Here is a 21,500-nt window from a genome sequence, read left to right on the forward strand (position 1 = left end):
AAATCAAATTGAGTATGGATTGTTGTAGCCTGGATTTATAGCTGTGGGGTATCTTAGACCTGGAAGCCATAAATTGATGCAGTTGAAATGGGGCATCAGTGGGGGATTGCCGCTATGATTCGTTTACCGCACGTGCTAGCGGCGGACAATACAAATGGCGGGTCCTGTTGTCCAACAACAGGGCTTGTTAATAGAATATACAAAGACAGGAGTTACAGGCCGTGACAAATCTGCCTCTGTGGACCGAGGCAGAGCACAGCCACATATCTACACGCAGCACCGCTCAGGGACACTGACAGGAAGACAGCCATAGTGAGGCCAATACGTTAGGTAGTCGTCCCTGTCCGTCTTCTAGGAGTCTTAAATATCAGTCAACTCTCTGATGGCTGAGCTGGTAGTTTTAAGATTTGGTAATTATATACAGCACCCAATGCAGAATCGATTCAATACACCATCATTTTGTAAAAAGGTTTTAGATCAGAACTAGAAAACTAATATAATGTTCTTTATAATAATCAGAATGATGATTTTCCTTGCAAACTATTTGCATGATATATTGATGGCATATCTTGTCCAAGAAAGTTTAATTAAAGTTTTGGAAGGTTGAGAATGTTATTTTTTTTATTTCAAACATGTGCTGAAGTGGACTTTTCTGGATGAAGCCTATAATTATTTAATGTGTGTCAGAATGGACACTCGGTCTAAAATGGTTTGAGCTAGAAATCTAATCAAGAAAATATAATAAAACAAAACAAAAAAAAACAAACAAACCAAAACATGTGAAAAATAAGATAAAATAATTAGTAAACAGGAAACAAAAATTATGCAAAAGAACATTTTATTATAACGTCATATCATAATAATTCTATGATATATATATATACATATACATATATATATATATATATATATATATATATTCACACAAGCTACTAAGGAGTACATACAGTACAGTCAGCAACATAGAAAAATATTTGAGTAATATTGGCACAGATGAAGTAGTATTTACTGTACTTTACATGTTATACATTCAGCAAAAGAACTGCAGAATGAAATAAATACATCTTCCTCACAGTGCAGTCAAACATTTTTTACATTCAGTTAAACCCAAGAAGGATGTTCCAGTGATGAGCTAACAATGATGGCACACCTCCGTCCACACACACACTCAAACACGCATACACAACTCAGGCACACCTACCCTACAAATGAACATGACTCTCAGTAAAGGGCAATCGAATACAAAAAGGTTCAAGTCAGCTAGTTTTGAAGGTTGACAGCACTTGCAAGGATCTATTGGATTTATGGATCACATCTGAATTCGCTCTCAGTTACGGAAGCAGCTTTATCATACATTTTACAAGCCCGGAGACATATTTAGTCAAAGAAAAAATAAGTAATTTGCCATTTTATCTGAATGGAGTTTAGTATTATGTAGATGCAATAGCTCTTCTAATACTTGAAGTGAAACAATTTCCAGGATAGCAATATATCTCAGGAAACAATTGCAACCCAGTATTTGCCCTTAAAGGTGCTAACCCCAATATCACAACACTTTCTTCGCCCATCGATTCGCGCTGACCCCTTTGAGTAAACACACATGGCCTTAAAAGCACACTCGAAGGAAAAGCAAATAAGCTACAGCCTCATCCATTCACAGTAAATGTGTGTGTGTGTGTGTGTGTGGGGCGTTCAGTAATGATGCATGATGCATGGCAGCTCCTACAGTTGCAGCTTTGCTTAGCGGCTTTTGGAGAGTGATCCCTGTGTCCTGAAGGGGCTCATTTGATTAGAGTCATTCACCATGACACTCTGCTTACAGTGTACTACCACAGCACCAGTTTCCACACACAGAAAAGGGCACTTTGCAACGCCATCAGTTGTCTAGACAGCACAGGCTGAAGACAATACTATGCTTGAATGGCTGCGACGGACAGCTAAGAGCGAGTGTGGGGCACAGCATTCAGATGTAAAGAGGCGGTGCATGGATGGAACAAAGCAAAAATAAGGAACATGGGAAGAAATAGCTGTTTGGGTGTTGTAAAGCTAACAGGGGTTGATCCAAGGTTGTTAATAAAGTACACTTGACATCAAACCAGTGCAAAGGTTAGGTATAGCGCTCTACGTGTACATAAGTACTATATGCAGTACAGCCACCGCTGGAAATGAGACATTTATGATAACAGTTCGCTGATACCCAAATGTAAACACCATTTGATGGACAGCACGGTGATGAGGAAAAAGCCCTCACCGGTATGCTAGAAAAGTGCCCCTTTCCCGTCACGCTTCAAAGTGACAGCAAAGGTTGTGGAGGATAAAAATAAAAAAGAATTATTTACAAAACATTGTTGATTTAGTTCTCGAGATGAAAAAAGAATCGCATTGTGTACAGCAAATTACACAACATGAGTCTGCTACGATGGTACTTCCCTGCTGTCATCATGCATCATATTGATCGTTGTTCGTAGAAGCTGACAGCGCGTTCGGTAAAGTCTTGGCAGTTGGTCCATAGTATGCGAAATAATCCAGGTTTCCAGCAAACAAACAAAAAAAATAAAATGAATACACGGAAACCCTGATTCACGGCATTTGAGAAATAACACAAGTAAAAGTTTCCTGTGAACTCTTTGTGTTCTAATCTACAGAGCTGTTCATCAAGAAAGCCATGCAGTACGCACCGTGTGTAGTGTGTTTTATTTTCCCATTTTATGCAGGCCTACAGAATGCTTTCATGTTGATGACGTGAGTAAACCAGCTTTAAGCCTCCTCGCATTATTAAACGCATGAAAAAGGAATTATTTGTCTTTCTTAGTTGGGTAATTCTGTTCATTTACTTAAATACTTATCCTGCAAGTACCACAATTGCGAGCATGTCTTCCTGAACATGCTAGTAGCATATTCTGTAGCAAGTTTACTACTTAGGGCAATAAAAAATCTGACTTTTGGATAACTTGCACCCGATATGAGAAAGGTTTTGATGGTATTGTGTTAGCAAAATGCATTCACAGTCATATTTAGGTGTAAGCATGCTGCTTGAAAATGTGGCTGTCTGTATGCTAAGCAGTGACAAACCAGAGTAAAAATCTCCATCATGCAATCAACAGAACAACAAGAATCAACAGAACATTTTCAAGCAACTCCTGGCTCTAAAATTAACTTTGCTAGCTACTAATTACAAAGCCAATTAGCAAGTTCTCACGTCTTATGTGTTGGTTTCATGCAAATGGGAGAATTAGTGCACACCAGTCCTAATGTGACCATCTCCTAATGTTTGCATAACTGTAGGGGATGGAAATGTGCAATAATCAATGCTTTTTATTCTTTTGATTTTCACTGAAAATTGGAATGGAAATTTTGCCATTGCAGTTATATATAGGGTGGTGCATGGAGAATGTTACTTCATAAATACTCCACCTTTTCAATCAGTGCAAACAGTCGGTTTAAGGGCTAATGTTTTCAGTAGAGTCATTTGGTATCAGAGATAATTAAAAATTCTAATTTTCCTAATGTTAGGCTAATCAGGGTCAGTGATTAGTGAAATGAATAGATAGTAATTACATGAAAAAGTTGACTATATTGAATTATAGGCTACATAACACTTCCACCTGCATTGTATCATAAACATCTCATTTGACAGGTGTTAATGACACACAAACAACACAAAAAAAAAAACACAATTAGATGGAGTACTTCCACTAACATATATAAGCAGATAAAAAATAAATTATTTGAAACAATATACTTTTCTGTATAAAGGAATATAGATGCTTTGTACAACAAAATACTTCATGTACAATCAAAGGGGATAAATGCTATGCATCTGTTGCCTCAGTATGAAGGATAATGCAGGACTATCATCAGTGTAACCCTTAAAGAGGAATTAAATCAACCAGTGTTTCTAAAGGCTAAACCAACTCTAAAGGGAAAGTAGTTAAATGCTTTAAACCACAATTAGCATCTGTTAGTGTTCTGTCTGAGAGGTTATTCATAAGGCCTTCAAAACATCTACAGTCATTCCTGCGATAGATGTAAGATGTTTTGTCTTGCATGGCTACACGCCAAACTCAGTCTTCTGAGTCAGCTATTTAAACAGTCACAATACACAGATTTTTTTCTTTCTTATTCTTCTTCTTTTTTTTTTTTTTTTTTTACAGCTGCTAACAATCCTAACCGATGGGATATACAGGTCTTGCCTCTTGGATACCAGGGATTATATACACTATACCGTACAAGGTGAAGATAAGGACCTTTTCCTCTAAATAGGCTCGGTCAGTCACCTGTCCCGTCAGCCCGCAGTGCTAGCACCTTTACTTGAAATAGTTGAGCCCTGCCACTAAGAAGAACTTCTCCAGGAAAAGCTCAGAGTCCAAGACGGCGATGTGGGCCGCGCGGCCAATCAGAGTGTTCGCTGTGTTGGGCAGAGCATGGAAAACATTCTGGCGGATCAGCCGGCATTCTTTGGCCTCTGCAACGGGTTGCAAAAGGTTGTTGATCATCTCAGTGTACACGGGCCCTGCAGAGCGAAAAAGCTGAAATTTAAAACGAGTCCTGGGATATTTAGGAAACATCTTTTATATACAAATGAAGGAATAAGTGAATTAATCAGATATGCAATCTTAAACAGGACTTCTTTTGTTCATTTCGAACCAAGAATAACAGAGCAGCAAATTTACATCCATTCTGCCATTTTTTGGGGTTTTTTGACACGGCCGTTAATATTAGGAAGATGTTTTTGGGAAAAAAATGTTCTTGCAAAAAATTTGATACAATTTGTGGTTTTGTATCATCCTGTGTTACTACTTAAAAGACTGAAACTACAACTTTTAATTCTTCTTTTTCATTCTTTGATGGTTTTAATAGGAGAGGTTTAGAGGTGCCCCAAGTGGAGTGCTGCGTATGTGTTTTCTATGATGTACCTTGCAAGGGCAAATTGTGACTTGTTTAACTTGATTAACATGTCCGGGGATGCCACAAATGCATTTGCTCTTTTCGAACAACCGAGGCTTGGCTTGGAGCCAATATCGTCAGATGGTGTCCAACCTTCACTGGGTGTTTCGACCGGGTTGGCGGGTCCACAGTGGCGGCCACATCACTGCACATCAACTCCAGGCCTCCAGCTTTCTTCCTCCCTTTTAAGCCACAACCAACAAGAGGCTCTCTCCGCCACCTCTCCCATCCTGCAGTAAGCATTGCCCACACAGATTGCACTCATTGGCTTCGTCATACCCTTCCCCCAATGGGACAGTCAATTCCACTATGGCCTTCTTGCGTGTGTAAGCAATCACCGTGGACACCTTGGCATGTTGCAGCCATCCAAGATGTGAGTGAGTAAGCACTTCTTCTCCTATAGTCTGCACAAAGGGTATTCCCTCATGCCCCACCTTGCCAGGTTTTCTGGAGATGGGAGCATGCCATACACAAGTCTAAGGAGGAAGTTTATGAAGGGTCTAGCCTCCAAAGTTCAGCCCATGAGACTCTTCTTTTTGGGAGATCCCATCTGGTCCATGTCCCCTTGGTTGCAAGTTCAAAAGCTTTTGCCTTCCTCACTTCCTCAATCTGCTGCCGTACTTTTGCCTGTTGACTTGCCTTGCCCCACTGATGGAAATGGGAAGTTCCCAGCCTTTGCCACCTTGTGCAGAGACTACAAATAATGTCTCTCAACATCAGGGAGCTCTCAGCCCGCTTCACCACAGTTTCTGCTGCCCACTATGGGCCTGACCTTTTTGTTATCCCAGCTCCACAGACTAGCTCATCTCTGTAATCTCTGAACATCATTGCCAGCCTCCAAGTCCCACCTTGAAAGTGAAAGTTGGAGCTGGGCTTATCTAATATAAATCAGAATCGGAATCAGAATCTCCTTTATTGTCATTGTACAGCAGTTGTAACATTGAAATTGCTTTGGGATTCTCTCTTCCCCTAGTGCAAATCTGTCAAAAGATAGATATTGCAATTAAAAAAAACTATAAAAAATATAAAACTTAAACTACTTAAAGGAAGCTATAAACACACATTTACACAGTCTATAGCACATCATTGTTGAGGAACCGTTTCTGAGCCAGTTTGCTCTTCCCACAACCCTGTATCTTCTGCCTGAGGGCAGAAGGTTGAAGAGGCCTTGGCTAGGGTGGGATGGGTCAGACAGGATCTTTGTTGCCGTTTAGCCCCCCAGAGTCTGCAATGACCTCCATTGAGGGCAGGGATCAGCCGATGATCTTTTGTGCCAACTTTTATGTCCCCCTGCAGGACTTTCCTCTCCTTGGGTGTGCAGCTGGCACACCACACTGTCATGCAGTTTATCAGCACACTGCATTGTGGAGCAATACAAATTGTGCAACGTATTGATCTCCAGATGGCAATTTTTCAATTCTTAAAAAGTGGAGTCTCTGCTGAACCTTTCAAACCACAGCTGTAGTGTTGGTGCCACGTCAGGTCGTCAGCCACATTTACACCAAAGGAACCAGAAATAGGAGACTCTCCACACAGACACTATTTATCAGTAGTGGGGTGGTGTCTACTCTCTTCCTCTGCCAATCCAACACCATCTTATTGGTTTGACAATGATGCTTGAGTGGTGGTAGGGGACGCAGCCATGTGTGTACAGGCCGTGCAGGAAGGGGCTCAGCACACAGCCCTGAGTAGAGCCCGTCCTGAGTCTTCTGGTGGAGGATGTGGGGGTCCCAACCTTCAATGTCTATGGGTGGTTCATCAGCGAGCTGTGAATACAGTCACAAATGAGGGGTGGGAAGTCCAGATCAGTCAGCTTCCTGATGAGAATGTTCACAAAATGTCCACGAAAAGCATCCTGACTTAATTTCCTTGTTTCGTGGTTCCTGGCAATGTGGAGAAGAGGAGCGATGGCATCAGGTCTTGACTTGCTTGCTTTGTAACTGTTGCTGGTCGAAGTAATGGGGGAGGCAGGACTTGGTGGAAGTGGACAGGAAGTGGTGTAGGACTCGCCTCTTGAAGCACTTCATGACCACAGTGGTCAGTGCCACCAGTCTGTAGTCATTAAGGCTGCTTATGGTGTTCTTTTTGGGGGCGGGAGTGATGGTGGCTGCTTTCAGGCAGGGTGGGTAAGACTGTGATCCTTGTTAGGACCACTGACAGCTGGTCTGCACAGTCCCTCAGTACTTTGCAGAGTACCCCATCTTGGCACTTTGTGTGGGTTTACAGCCTTCAGAACCCCTCTCACCTGATGTTCCCGAAGCTCCAGCAGATGGGTGCTGGTGCTAGAAGACCATGCTGCCTTAAAGCTGCCAAGCCATTTCCTCAGATGTTTAACGACTCTTTTCTCCACTGCATCTTCCACAGTCATGGGTATCTCATAGTCAGCAGTCACGTTAGCCTTGGTAGCAGCCGTGCTGGTAGATCCAGGACTTGAATTTGCCAGGCTGTCCGGTCCCTTTGATGTTCCTCAGCCGCTCATCTGCCTGTTCTGCCAGTTCTGTAAATACTGTTCCTATCACTAAGGGTGTCATCATACCATTTTCCCAGGCATTTGATTGGGTTCTTCCTGATTGTTGGGATTTCTTCTCTTTGGACACGGAGCTTGAAAACATCAGTCATCTTCCCCTTCCTTATCGCCATGCTCAGTAACTTGCTGGGCTTGAAGTCCATCCTTGCCCGTGTAGCCACATCCCCCAGAGTTTTCAGGATTCTACTTGCCTGCACATGTGACGTAGTTGTTATAAGGAGGTCTTCCATGAATCCTCTTACTGGGGTTTATCTACCTGGTGCTACGGTCGCTGGCCCATTGGCCTCTGCTGCAGCTGCTGTAATAATAAGGTTCATTCCCATGATGAACAAGATGGGTGAGACTGTACATGCTGTTGCAAACTCCTTTTTCTAGGGCCTGCCATGTGGTGGTAAATTAAAACGAAATACTTTTCATATTTAAGGAAATCTGTTATTATAGATGCATTGATACGGTGGATTTGTGTTTTGCTCCAGGTTTTGACCTTATTAAAGGGATTGAGTATTGTCTAGATGACACTAATCCCCTTTAATTACCAGCACAGCCCTTACAGTAATAGTGGCCACAACTTGACTGGATGAATCTCAAAAATTTCTGAAATAATTTTTTTGGTAAAAAGCTTACACATAAGTATATGGTAATATAACTACAGTCATATGTTCCACTCATATTTTAAACATTCAGATTTAACTTTTGATGAATGACAGCCACATATGGCCAATAAAGGAGTACTGCATGTTAAAAAAAAAAAAAGAAACAACTAATCGACAGATAAGAGAATAAAGTAGAACATTAATATAAAGAATGCACTCCTGACCTGTGGTTCTGTCTTTGAGAGCAGTTTTGCACATCTCTATTCTAGCAGAGTGGAAAGGAACATATCGGTCCTGTGGAGATGCCACCAACACCACATTCTTGAAGAACTGGAGCCCTGAAAGGACACAAGACAAACCAAAAAGTGAGTCTGCAGAGCGTGCACAAGCCCGTCTGTGTGAGGGATAGAGAGACCAAGGAAAGGAGTGAAATTGTTGTAAAATGCAAGGTACAGTCGCTAAGTACAATGACAGGCTTGATATGATAAAACTATGTTTTTTCTCCAGTCTCCTGTCTGTGAGCCTTTTAAAAGAGTGCACTGGTGGGTTTTCAATGACAGGGTTTGGATCATTTTGTCAGGCTGCCACAGCTCTGAAGGGGGAAAAAAGCGTTTTCAGGCTTATCGTCTTCAAGCCCGCTTGACAAACGAGTGCTTTGTTCCACTCACACAGTGGGGAGGCCCCTTGCAGGCCTCTCTCAGCTCACTGGCAGGGGTTTGAATTTTAGCGTGCTGACATACACAGAAATTTGACATAAAAGACAAGATGACGGCATTTTTATGAATATTTGAATAGGCTGTCTTTCAAATAATCGTCTTTAAAGTGAAACAGTCAATACAGTGCCTGTTCCTAATTCAGCCGCTTTCAAAACTTACCTGGTTTCTGACTCAGGAGATAGAGGAATGTTTTCCGCGGATCAACGTGATCTCTGAAGGTGAGCTGCAGTAAGGACCCTGATTTCTTCAGCTTTTGCATTAACCACAGACCTAAGAAACACGCCAACACATATGCATACACTATCAGGCCCTTGCTGCCGGGGTAGGCACTGAGCAGTATGGATGGTATTCTCAGACAAAAAATAAACATAAGGAGCTGAGGACAGCACATCTGCAGTGTGCACAGTGGCCTTACCTGTGCTGACCAATGTGCTGTTGTTGTACAGTGTTCCCAAGTGTGGGCCTGACAGTGAGAGGAAAGTGTGCAGTTTGGGCAAATAGCAGCGGAAACGAGGCCTAGTCAGCACTGAGCGGATGATGATGTTCCCCAGAGAGTGGCCGATGAAGCTGTTGGCCGAAGACAAACAACTTTCAGATAGATAAACTTGCAACTTGAGTGGGCGACTGGAAAAACAGTCCCTCCAACGCTACTGACCTCTGACACAGTGCAATATATTATCATATACTCCTCAGAATAAGTTCCACCGGATTCGATTTTTTAAATTTAAGCTAAAACATTGGCAATTACAGAAAATGTGATTAACTTGCTAAATGTTTCAACATTCTCAAAGGAAATGACAACTTGCTAACATAGAAAACGCACCATGTCAATTAATTGCATCTCCCCAGCACTGGGAAATATTATCTATGTGATGCTATGTCTGTCATTTAGTTTAATTACTGTACTGCTACAGCTCTCCACAAAATCCCTTATCATAGGTCTACACCTTCTCATCTGTCCCCCACCAAACTGAATCTAGAGGTAATGTGGAGAGAAACAGATGCTGTTTTGGCAGTCCATTGCGTTTTGTCTTTGATTCTTTCCCTCAGGAGAATATGCCGCAATAGAAAGTAAACAAACTTTGGAAGAAAGTCCTACAAAAAATTAATAAATAAATAAGACAAATAAATTGGCACATTGAGGGCAATTAAACAGGAAGATGAATAGCTTAATTTGGTAAGAACTCAGCAACACAGCACTGTATAAACTGCCACATAGTCTCTAAAGTGGAAAGTCAGAAACCTATTGTTACAGTATTGAAAGACATTTTCATAAATTTTGTGCTGCTTATCTATTTAGGGTCTGTACTGTACAGTCGATATTTTATCACCAAACAGTGTTCAGGCATCAATGGCATACTGAAGTACTGATGCACAGACTCTGCTGCCATCTACTGACCAAGCCAAATGCTTCCTACATTGATGGTTGTATCGGCTCTTGGCTTTGTTTGTAACAATCAAAATCAACCAAAAGGGGAGTTGTCACTTCTCATGTGTATGTTAAATTGGAACGACTGACCTTATCCTGCCGATGGTAAGATTGTAGAGCTGGATATGCTGGATGATCTCATCCAGCAGCCTGTCTGTCATGGTGTCAAAATCTGCAAACGTGTCGGTCTGCAGGGAAATGGCAAAAGACAAAAAACACAGCCGTCAGCGCTACAATTTTCCTTAAAGCACTTTCACAGAATGTGACTGCGCACGTTCATCAATTTGCTTCTGTCGCTGTCATCTCCAAATGTACCTGGTTCCTCTCAGACATAAGGAAGTCGAGCCTGGATCCTGGCAACCCTAACTCAATAAAAGTCTTCACTAGCCGAAGGTCTGCGCTGTTTCCTGGAAGCAGAGAGGAAATTATGTACACACTTTTTTGCTCAGCTCTAGTGAAGAGCGCTCATTAATCATTAAAGACACACTTTGAATGTTTTAAGAAATTAGTATTCACGGGTTATACGCTGCAGTGTGATATTTTAAGCTTGCAGGACATACGCTCAGAGATTTACAACGCTAATAGGACACTGAAGTAAAAAAGAAAAAGTTGTACAGTACGCTATAATGTTCTTGAAGTTATGCTGCAGGGAGACTCACCATCAAGGCCATGGACACACACTACGAGGTGTATGCCATCATCAAACTCCTCATCGTCCTCCTCAGGGGGGAAGTAGGGTAGATCTGATGCCAGGAGAGGAAGGTCGCTGTAAAGGCTGGCCTGAAAGCTCAACTCTTTGAACAGCTCCTCTTTTGCTTTGTAGAAACTGGAGAAAAAGGGAAATTATGATTTAAAAAAAAAAAAAGAATATATTCAGGATTAGGAAATCAAAGGAAAGAACATTCCAGTAATGTGCAAAGACAAGAAACTAATGCAAGCCTTAGTTGCATAATGGGTTAAACTAAAAGCTAACTAAAGCTGAATCCGTTTACGGTTTTCTCCCCTTCCATCTAAAAGGGTGACATCTAAAAGAGAATAGAACTTTTCTTGCATTTTTTTGCATTTAACTACTTGCACTTCACTTAGCTGACTTTCTTGGAAACCAAAGCTTATGACCAAAAGTCTCACAGAATTCGCTGCTCTAAGTTTGATTAGCCTGTCATCCAGCCAGGTTACAGATTTTAGTCATGCTGGAGTCAAAACAAATCCGATTCCAGCTCCTGTACTTTGGGGTAATCATGATGGATTTGTCTGCACACTCTTTGATGTGATTTAATACACGCAGGAGGCATTTCACCTCATCTTGACTTTTCTCACTTCAAATTTGCCCTCACTTCATTTTGTTATGCCAGGCTTTCTGAGTATGAGTAACTGCCATCTCCAGCACCAGATGTCAACGGCTGTCTCTGCACACCCAGAAAACCTTTAGCTTTGGCCTTATTTCCTGAAAGTTGCTGTGCATTATTATGTCAGTCCTACAAAGTTTCTGTAGTCTCTCTGCATCTTCAGAAACATTAGTTATTGACAGCCAGATCCAAAAGTCATTAAACAAACATCACTAACGCATATAAATCTGCTTGAAAAAAAGAGTTAATATTTACTTATCACTGAGAAGAAAAGAAAACATCTTTGGAGATGCATCAAACATGCTTGGATCCTCTTAGCCTGACTGGGAAGGCAGACAGGACTCTGACACATAGTGTTTGTTTCTTAACTGAGTGTGACATATAAACCTTTAGCTATTGGACTTATACACTAGAAACTGGGCAGCTCCCCTTTTGATAGCAGCAGTAATTGTATTTAAGAAAAAGTACAAAAAATGTTGTATCTTAACTAGCATCTCGAAATTTGCAGGTAAAGTTACTTTAGCATTCGTTCGTTGGTTTCCTCGTCCATGTTAAGGGGGTTCAGTGAAGAAGAGGAGATGATGCCAAAGGAGCCCAGGGGTTGGTGGGTGATAGGTGAGGTTGCCTGGCGCGTGGACATGCCGCTGATGGACGGAGAGTCTCTCAGAACAGAAGAAAATGGCAGACAGGTCGGGGCACAAGACACTGACATGTTCACCACCTCAATCATCTTCTTATTCACAAAGGCCAGCCCCGAGTTGGGGATCTTCGAGTTCTTACTCTGGCACTCCAAAGGCTCTTTTTCACTGGGTAACAGCCCATTTGGGTCAAAAGATGATGTATCACTGGCTGTCAGTCCTGTTAAGTCATTGGGCCTTTGCGTGGTGGTGGTACTGTTGGGAGGGTCGCTGGAGTGTTGAAGCCCCGAAGGCTCTAAAGGTGTTTGGGAGGGAGCCAAACCCTCGTTGTCCTTAACACCAAGTAGCTCAGTCTGATGCAAATGGTGGCACTCCTCTCCAGAGTTAATTCTCTCCTCATCTGCTGCACTTTTATGCACACATGGTTTATTTCCACAGCCACAGGGCACTGCTTCCGATTCAATGAGATGCACATCCTCCACTGAGGCGCTCACTCCACTGATGTGTGTTTGATGGTTAATATTCTCCCTACAGCTGCCAATAACAGTACTCTCCTCCACATGAGGGCTTTTGACAGACTCTTGTGGAAGCAACACTTCGGATACACCACAAAACACTTTCTTGGGTCTGTATGTCTCTGACAAGCACTGTGGAGGATTGGACTTTTCTGAGCTACTCTCACAGAGAATATGGCCAAGATTTGTAATTAAACTCTTGTCTAAGAAGGATGATTCCGATTGCTCTGAATCCAAGTTGCTAATCAAAGAAGAGCAGGCTTGGTGTTGCACAAAGCTCTTAGTATCTGCTTCCTGGTTTAGCAGCACATGGTCCTCCTCAATGTCTTCTGGGCTACTTATCTGTGGCGCTGAGACTGACTTGGTCAGTTTGCTGAGCTGTCTCTGCTGCTGGTCCTCCTCATAGGGCAGGGAGCTAATCGAGGTGAGTGAGGCCTGTATACCTGCACTTGGAAGGCTGCCATTACTCTCCATCTGAAGGCCTTCCAGAGAGCTGCGGTGTACAGGGTGGCGACACACTATTTGCTGTGGGAACTCCCGTTCACTGGAAAAGTCTAGAGGAGGTCGACCACGCAGTGCAACCTCCACAGGCCACGCTACTGAGCTGGGCTCACTCTCAATACCTGAGTCAGAAATAACAGAGGATGAACGTTTCATGATTTTGGATCCCATCAGGCCTCCACGGTGAGTCATCTCTTTCCTGAGATCACCACGAATGGGAGATATAGCTGAATGCCCATGGCTTGAAGGTAAGCTAATGAGAGGGGTGTCCTCACTCTCCTCCTCCATGGAGTGGTTTAATGGCATTGCAATGTCAGACTCCTCTTCATTGTTTGCAACCTCCCTTGCATTGCTTTCTTTTGTGGTGTCACAAGGTTCAGTGGTATTTTCTGTTATAATATGAACAGGGGACTCTTCATAGGTGTTGGCAGAGTCAGTGAGGAGCTTATGGTTTAAGGTGTGAACCAGAGCTGCTTCCCCTTTGTATGGATCCACATCAGAAGCCTTACCCGGGATGTACCTTGACCCCGTACTACAGTTTTGCTCAACCTGGTCTTGAGTTTCTGTTGGCCCCTTCAAGTTTTCTGCTTCTGCTTGAAAGAGTTCAGCTCTGTTTTCGGGAGGAATGGGGCTCTGTATACTTCTGATCCTAGTCTTACTCTCTTCTGCAATCAAGGAGACATATGTTGGCATGTCCATGCAGTCATCACTATCCAAAGGATCCAAGGGTATTGCTGGTGATCTGGCTCCTTGGCTGCGTTCAAGAATCCTGTTGGAAGGAGTGATGGGGGGATCTGAGTTGGTCTGCTCCTCAGTAGTCGCAGGCAATGGTACATGTGATTGCAAATCTGAAATAAAAAGGAATGTTACAGTCCTGATGTGATACCATGGCCGTGACAAGCAGATGTCAGTGTGTAGGACAACAGTTTAAGTGATACTTTCATCCTACCTGTTTGTGGAGACTCCACATATCTGTCTTCAAAGATGATGGGTAGGCTGTTCCAGTCTCCATCAATGTCCAGGCACTCAACAGGTAAAGGAGGCATCTTGGTCAAGTAGTCTGAGCTCCGCACTTCTGCAGCTATCTGGCCGTGTCTGTTAATTCTGAATTAGGAGAGTGATATAAATACTCCTCTCTGCATATGTAATTATTCCATCTTTTTCTGAAAGGAAATGACTTACAGTTCCTCTTGAAAAGTTAACGATATCTCTTTTGGGTGTTCGGTGAAGAAGTACGCCTCAGAGAATCTCCTGACCTGGAGACAGACAAAGTACTTGTATTCTTAGCAGAGCCTCAGTCCCATACTTACAGGCATTAAAAGATGGGACGATTACAACATTCAGTTAAAATGAGTCAAGGATTCAAGGTCCGCACACCATTAATTACTTCAGATGACTTCCGAAGCTTTCTCATTGTCCAGTTCTAGTTAGAAACCCTTCATCCTTGAAAGTCAGTCACAAGTCACAGTGACAGGCAAATCACCACAAACACCGTCTCTGGCGTATTTTCATCCAGCGATAATTAAAAAATAAGAGTTAATTGAAATGCTAACACTACTGGCGGGTGGTGGCATGCCAGAATCCCCTCTGGGTAATCTGATACCAGTGCAAACATGTTCATTATTTTAAGATAACTGAGACGAAACAGGGCCACGTTAGAGAGTCTTGACTCCACTGTGAAGCACATCTTTATCTATCTATTAAATAGCCCACTGATTAGATGGAAATAACACTCAAAAGCATATTAGCCTCCTCAGCTGAGTTTAAACTACCAGGGTCTAGAATGGCATCCTGATGTGTCAATAATCCCCACTGTAGCACTCACTGATCCAGCTGACTTCAGAGAGAGAGAGGAGAATAATAATAATAATAATAATAATAATAATAACAAAAGGGGTATTTTGTCAAGAAAGCTCATTAAGTTAATGCTTGGATTTGGACATATCTACCATGAAACTTTTATTTATTTTTTTTTGCATTCTAATAAGAGGCTGGAGGTCCACTGGGCTCAGGTCCGTAGGTGTCTGTCCTGCTAATCCACATGAGATAAACCATCCTTGGCCTCCCTGAATCTCTCTGTCAAGCATTAGCAACCAGTGTTAACAGACCAAGGGGGGATAGCAACACATTCACTGAACTGAAAGTAATACATTAGTTTGTTGAGCTAGTGCTAATCAGGTAAGTACTGGACAAACAATACATCAAATTGCACTGTAATATGGAGATGATCGAGACTGTGGCTCAGAGAACACTTTTTTTGGGTATTGTATAAGATGGCCATTGATTGAGTGTGATGCCCACCCTCAGCGTGTGGTGCTCCTGGGCCAGATAGGAGAGGATGAGGGGGTTGAGCACAACGACTTCCAGGAAGCGGCTCCACAGAGCGGCCAGTTGGGAGCAGAGCTGGCTCACATCCCTGCTGATCTGCTCCGCCACTTTCTCGTGGCCCTCCTGCAGCTGATGGGGGCAGGAAAAAATATACCTATTCATGTATTGTAAAAATGAATGCAATGAATGCAACTCTCAAAGACTTCCCAAAATACAACTTAACAACATAATTCAAATTTAGGATCCTTGGTTTTTCTTGCTACTGACAATATAGTGTGCTATTTCCATTGGGCCTTCATATCTCTCTGGAAAAGTCATGTCAAAGGTGTAAATCAATCATCCCATGCAATGTTGGAGCAGCTGTGTCATCATATCAGTTTACAAACTACAGTTGAGATACAATTATCTAATGTCTTAATGAGCCCCTTCATCACTTGACAAAGACATTTATCACATGCATCCAGCTGATGTAATGACTCATTAATATTTTCTAAGGTAAAATCCACCGTCCTTCACCACAGTAGAAAATGAACAGTAGCAGATTTCATTTAAACCAAATGGTCTCCAGCTTTGCTATGGTGCAAAAAAGCAGTTGACTTATCTTTTAAAATAATCAAATTGCTCTTGTGTTGTAGAGCACGCTTTCAGTCTGTGCATAGGATTAACACTTTAGAAGCAAGCACAGACTCCTAATTTTGCATACACAGTTTTAAATATTCTTCATACATGGCCAGCGAAAAGCCGATTACAACATCGAAACACAATAACAGAGAAATCTGAAACAGGTTAGAAAATTGCACTTTATCTATCACAAGGCAATAAAAGTTTGTCTTTACAGTTTGACATGTAACATACCTGCAACTCTATGGTGAGCTGATTTAGAGTCTCTTCTATGGGCGGCACCTCTGGTGAAAGAAAGGTTATTTGAAAAGCTTAGCCTTAAGGATTTCATGACACTGACAACAAGGTTGAGTTTTTAAGTCATCGTTTTGGGAATGACCACAAAAAATTTCAAAGTGATTTACATTACACTTGTATTCCGCTATATTTCAGGGGCCAATATTGATATTTATATTGCTGTTGCATATTTCTGACATTTTAAAGTAGTTTTTTGCCTGACAGTGTTCATCCTAAAGACCTGATGACCTCTGTGAATGTAATGTCCAAAATCGAAATGTTAACCTTGCAATTTAGCATGCATTTTGCTTAAACATTACTCAAAATGTATTTTGAGTAATATATTATTTCTATAATATTATATATTATTTCTTGGTACTTTTACTGAACAGTAAACAATAGGAATACTTCCTCCAGCACTGCCACTCTACTAAACAATGGATATCACACATTCAAGCTCAATAACTACCTACCAGTAAGATAATTTATTTGTTTAGTTGAATAACTTTCCAGACCAGAGGAAAAAAGAAAAGATTAGAAAGGTTATTGTGTATTTACCTGAGTCTAGTGGCGTTTGCTGGAGCTGTGGGATTTCCTTCATTAGAGCGGTGTAGTAGTTGTGCAGGCCTCTATGTGCCACCAAGAGGAGGCGACAGAGCCTTCGGTGCCACGTATGGGCTCTCTGCAGGCAGTTTTCACTGGGCACATAAAAGCTCCCCTGCAGAGGAGACCCAGAGGAAATGTCAGCTGCTATGTAGGTCAGATGTCACCTTTCACACAAAAAAATGGCCTGCCTAAATGACGGACATGAACATTCTTGAACTTAACAACCTCCACTACAACAGCTGTGTAGGCTTGTCCTTATGCTTGTGTTAAAAGGGCCTAGTTTCTGCATCGGCAAAGCCATGACAATTACTTGGAAGATCAAATGTGATGTTAGAAACAAATGGCCCCTAAACACAGCTTGCTTTGAGCTGTAAAAAGCAGAAAAATATGTGTATGTGGCACAAGAGGATGTAATGCATCCCTGTTGTGACCTTTAAAAGATCACAAGTCTGGGAAGTTGACACACAATCCATGGAGGCACAATTTGCTGGCTACATAGTTGGAGAAGTAAGAATGACTGAATACAACACAAAAAGGATTGCGCATTTGTCGATCTAAATCATTTGCTTTTATGATACTGTATTTAGGGAAGGTCAACTTTCCAAACTTTATTAAAGATTTGGAGAAAAGATAAGAAAATGATTGAATGATTGATTGAAGATTAAATTCTTCTCATTCATAACAAGACTTAACCATAAACTAACACCCCTAAAAAAATTGTTTATTAAATATGTGCCTGATTAAAAAAACAAACAAACAAAAAAAATTATTACAGCATATTTTGAAAAAATCTTTATTTTTATTTCTGGAGAAACTAATCTCCTCGAACCTTTCAGTTGTACCTGGACCAAATAGCTTCAGAAAAATAACATTTCAGAACACGTTACTCATGGGGATATTTTTCAAAGCCAGTGGTTTCTGATATTTCCTTTTTCGGAACATGTTTCTAAAAGTGACCAATAATGAAGATGAACACTTTCTGGTACTGTATCGACAAGAAGCTGGAAGTTGTGCAGTAAATCATAAATCATAAAGGATGCTCATTATTGACTGTTAGCTACAACTATGTCACTGCTTTGGTTGGGGCTGGTTGTTTTATTTCTTTGCTATGGTCAACTTCAGTATGTATAAGCATGATATGTATGGGTATGTGTGTATGTACACCTTTTTAATGTACCTTTTTCTGCTTGGTTTTGTCTTTTGTGTTGGTTATCCTGGTGCGTTAGGGTGGAGGGATCTCACTGCACTGTCCTGTTAGTAAATGCACCTCTTGGTGACTGCTGATTACACTGATTATTGTGAAATAAAAATCAGGTGCTGAAACATTTCAAAGGTGAAATACAGAGCTTAAAGTATCATGTACTGATGGGTGTGCGATAGGAAAAATTGCTTCCCGTAGCTCACTTGCCTTTGGGTGAATTAGCTAAATATGAGTTGTAATATTGGCCATGTTTCCAGTAGATGGCTCTCTAACAGTGTAGCAGAAATATTAACAGCTTTTCACCATTGGAAATTACAGTAGGTGTTGAGTGAAAAACAAGAGTCTGTCAACAAAGCTACAATTCAGCTGAGATTTGATGCTTTAATCATGTCTCCCATTGATCCTTTTGAAGAGCTAATGGCGTTCTATTTAAACTACTATCATCATACACATAGACTGTCATAATTCAGGACCACAGAGCCTTGAACATGACCAGCGACTGTCCCTATCTGTTGGTCCTTGACCTAACACTGGCCATGGACTTCTCCCTTCCACTGGGATGTTTTGGCAGCACCAGCGGGGCTCAGATCTTTGAAAAGGCATGCAACCCCTGAATATCTGGTCATGTACTATAATTTGCCCCCAAGCAACTCAAGTCTCCAGCCCTATCATCATACCTGAGTGTTCTCTGTAATTGCAGCATTGCAGTATTCCCAAACCAGGAAAGAACATCTGTATGTTTACTTTCATAATTCTCTGTCGTTTTATAAAGGGCTTCCAGGATGAGTGTGGCTGAAGAGGAAAGAAAAATTGCTATTTTTCAGCTTGAACCAGTCATTATCCTAAAAACCATAGTTTTTCTGTGAGCTGACAATGCTTGAGATGTGCCCCATTTTAGCTCACCTGAAAAAATTATTTCTGCTTTTGATTGTTGCTGCAGATATTTTATTTTCTTCTTCAGTTCAACCTGACAGAGCTTTACAGTATCTAAGCATTCAGTCAAATACAGTTTATACTGAAAGGCTTGTTTTTTCTCCAGTACCCTGTTTTATCCTCAGAATTGTGTTTTATTTCTTTCAAAGACGCCAAAGATTCTCCAGTGCCCAACTTCAAACATAACTTTTTCAAAACCTCAAATTATATTTTTCATGCCACTGAGGGACATTTCTTCCTTCCCTTTGGGCTCGAAATTTCAATGGAAATTTACAAGCCATTCTTCCCTTTTTTTCACCCAGAAATAAAAAAATAACACTTGGAGGATATAATGTGGTGTTAAAGGGGGAAAGTGCTGAAAACTAAGCATAGCTGCAGGTGAAAAGTTCTAAATAAATAAATTTGAAGGAAATAGGCAGCATCGTGTGCAAGATTTCACCTGCAGCTATGTGGTACGTGGCGCTTTTGAGCAGAACTCATTACTGTGATCAAACAAAACCCCCCTGCTTGGTTAAACGCAGAGCTTATTAAAGTGCCCAGCCAGGGGTGAGAGTAAAAACCAGGAGGAGGGAGGGAAGAGGGCAACCAGGCCGCTCATTAAGATTTACAGCGTCAACTGTGACGTCTGCAAGGATCTGAGAGTTGTATGTTGTTTGGAGGTGTAAAAAAGAGCAACCTCTAGCTTTACAACCGTTCATAGAATAAGTAGAAGTAATTGGCCAACAGAAAACTATTGTCACAGATAAGTTGTAACTTGACAAAATGAAATGGGAAGAACCAGTTTCTTGGTTTGGTGATGATGATTGCATCTTCCAACTGGGCTACTTGCCATTCATTTAGAAATAGTTTTGTAAAAAGTCAGAATGAGTAGTTTTTTTATGACAGCGCTCAGTGTGGCCTTTTTACAGATAATTGGAAGTATGATCTGAGGGGAATTATGTTGGGGGCAGCCAGATTGCCAAATGGTAAGGTTTCATATGACAGCCAAAGTCCTGTGTCCTTCTTCTATATTCCCTGTCTGTCTCCACTGTTCAAATAAAGGGCCAACGACGTAGTTTAAAGTACACTGTGCTGATACTGGAAAGGTGAGCTAGGAAAATCAGTTTGATTTAGGGCTATTTGGTCTTTTACTGTAGCCATACTGGACTCTAACCTGCATACAAACTAAATACACTAAGTGCAACTGTGAAGATTATTTTATATCAGTAGCATGGATGAGGAAAGAATCTGAACATTAAAATTAGATTGCTCCTCACAGAGCTCGATCAATTGCGAGAAACTAGTTTCTCCCGCTGCTCTCTGAGAAAAACTACAAATGTACATGTAATAAAATATTTAAGTTAATTTTAAAGTGAAACAGCCATAATCCTGAATCATTATCATGATCATTGTGATAATAACAGTAATTGGATTATCATTTCTGTCATCATGGGGTTCTACCATTCAGCTGTAGTAGTAGAGAGGGTGTGAATGAGCACAGAGGTGTGAGAGGGAGGTAAGAAGACTACACCATCAGTACAGTTCTGGGGAGAAGTATTATCACTTCTGGGTGTATGCGTGTGTGGTGGGGGGGGCACCGTCAGGAACTGGGACGGTGCCTGGCTCATTTTCAAATGTTTTTAAGCTTTGTGAAACAAAATGGTCTTTGACTCTCTGTGACTTTCTATTTGAACATTACTGAAGAGCTAAAGGTTAACATACCTCAGAGATGACAGGTTTGCAGTAGCCAGCTCCGAACACAAGGTTCTCTATAGACATGACAGATGGGTCGCTTGTGCTCTCTGGCGAGCCTTTCCCCAGCCAGGAGCCCTTCCCTGTACGTGCAAAGCTGGACAGAGAACAGGGAGGACACATGCAGGGACAAACCATGAGTGTGTGTGTGTGTGTGTGTGTGTGTGTATGTATGTGTGTGTGGGTGGGTGGAGGGGAGGGGAGGGGCGGGTGTGTGAAAAGGAAGACAGATAAACTGAGAAGGCTGCTGCAATCAGTCAAATGCTGTGGTAATCTGTGTAATGCATAGTCAAGGTTTGTGTTTATGATATTGACAACTGAATACATCTGATAAGTGTTTGGAGGACAATCCATTAACACATCGAATGCCAATCTTGTGTGAATTGCCAAAGCAAGTAGAAGAAAAGCCTATGCTCACTTTACTTAGTTGAAATTAGCAAGAACAAAGACTACAACCGTTCCCAAGACATTCTTCCCATTCTGCTTTAGAGGATGTGCTTTTGCCTGACTTTGGACTCATCAACATGCCAAAGTAGCATACCTGGCACTGTGGTAAGAGGAATATTTTGCAGATTAAAGGGGATATTTATTG

The 21,500-nt window shown here is 41.6% G+C and overlaps 1 protein-coding gene across 1 annotated transcript in view; it reads right to left on the minus strand.

Annotated features, from left to right (window-relative positions):
• Positions 1 to 4,307: 4,307 nt before the first annotated feature.
• fam135b (family with sequence similarity 135 member B) overlaps positions 4,308 to 21,500 on the minus strand; it is a 35,637-nt gene continuing 18,444 nt past the window's right edge. Inside the window, exons 6-19 of the mRNA XM_029514860.1 lie at positions 20,879 to 21,005; positions 16,996 to 17,155; positions 16,396 to 16,445; positions 15,514 to 15,669; positions 14,395 to 14,468; positions 14,083 to 14,316; positions 12,077 to 13,411; positions 10,872 to 11,038; positions 10,528 to 10,619; positions 10,303 to 10,400; positions 9,199 to 9,350; positions 8,943 to 9,053; positions 8,292 to 8,405; positions 4,308 to 4,513 (exon numbers count right to left, since the gene is read on the minus strand). Of these exons, the coding sequence (XP_029370720.1) occupies positions 4,308 to 4,513; positions 8,292 to 8,405; positions 8,943 to 9,053; positions 9,199 to 9,350; positions 10,303 to 10,400; positions 10,528 to 10,619; positions 10,872 to 11,038; positions 12,077 to 13,411; positions 14,083 to 14,316; positions 14,395 to 14,468; positions 15,514 to 15,669; positions 16,396 to 16,445; positions 16,996 to 17,155; positions 20,879 to 21,005 (3,076 nt within the window). The remainder of the gene's footprint in view (positions 4,514 to 8,291; positions 8,406 to 8,942; positions 9,054 to 9,198; positions 9,351 to 10,302; positions 10,401 to 10,527; positions 10,620 to 10,871; positions 11,039 to 12,076; positions 13,412 to 14,082; positions 14,317 to 14,394; positions 14,469 to 15,513; positions 15,670 to 16,395; positions 16,446 to 16,995; positions 17,156 to 20,878; positions 21,006 to 21,500) is intronic.

Source organism: Echeneis naucrates, chromosome 11 (genome assembly GCF_900963305.1).
Source record: "Echeneis naucrates chromosome 11, fEcheNa1.1, whole genome shotgun sequence".
Classification (NCBI taxonomy): Eukaryota; Metazoa; Chordata; class Actinopteri; order Carangiformes; family Echeneidae; genus Echeneis; species Echeneis naucrates.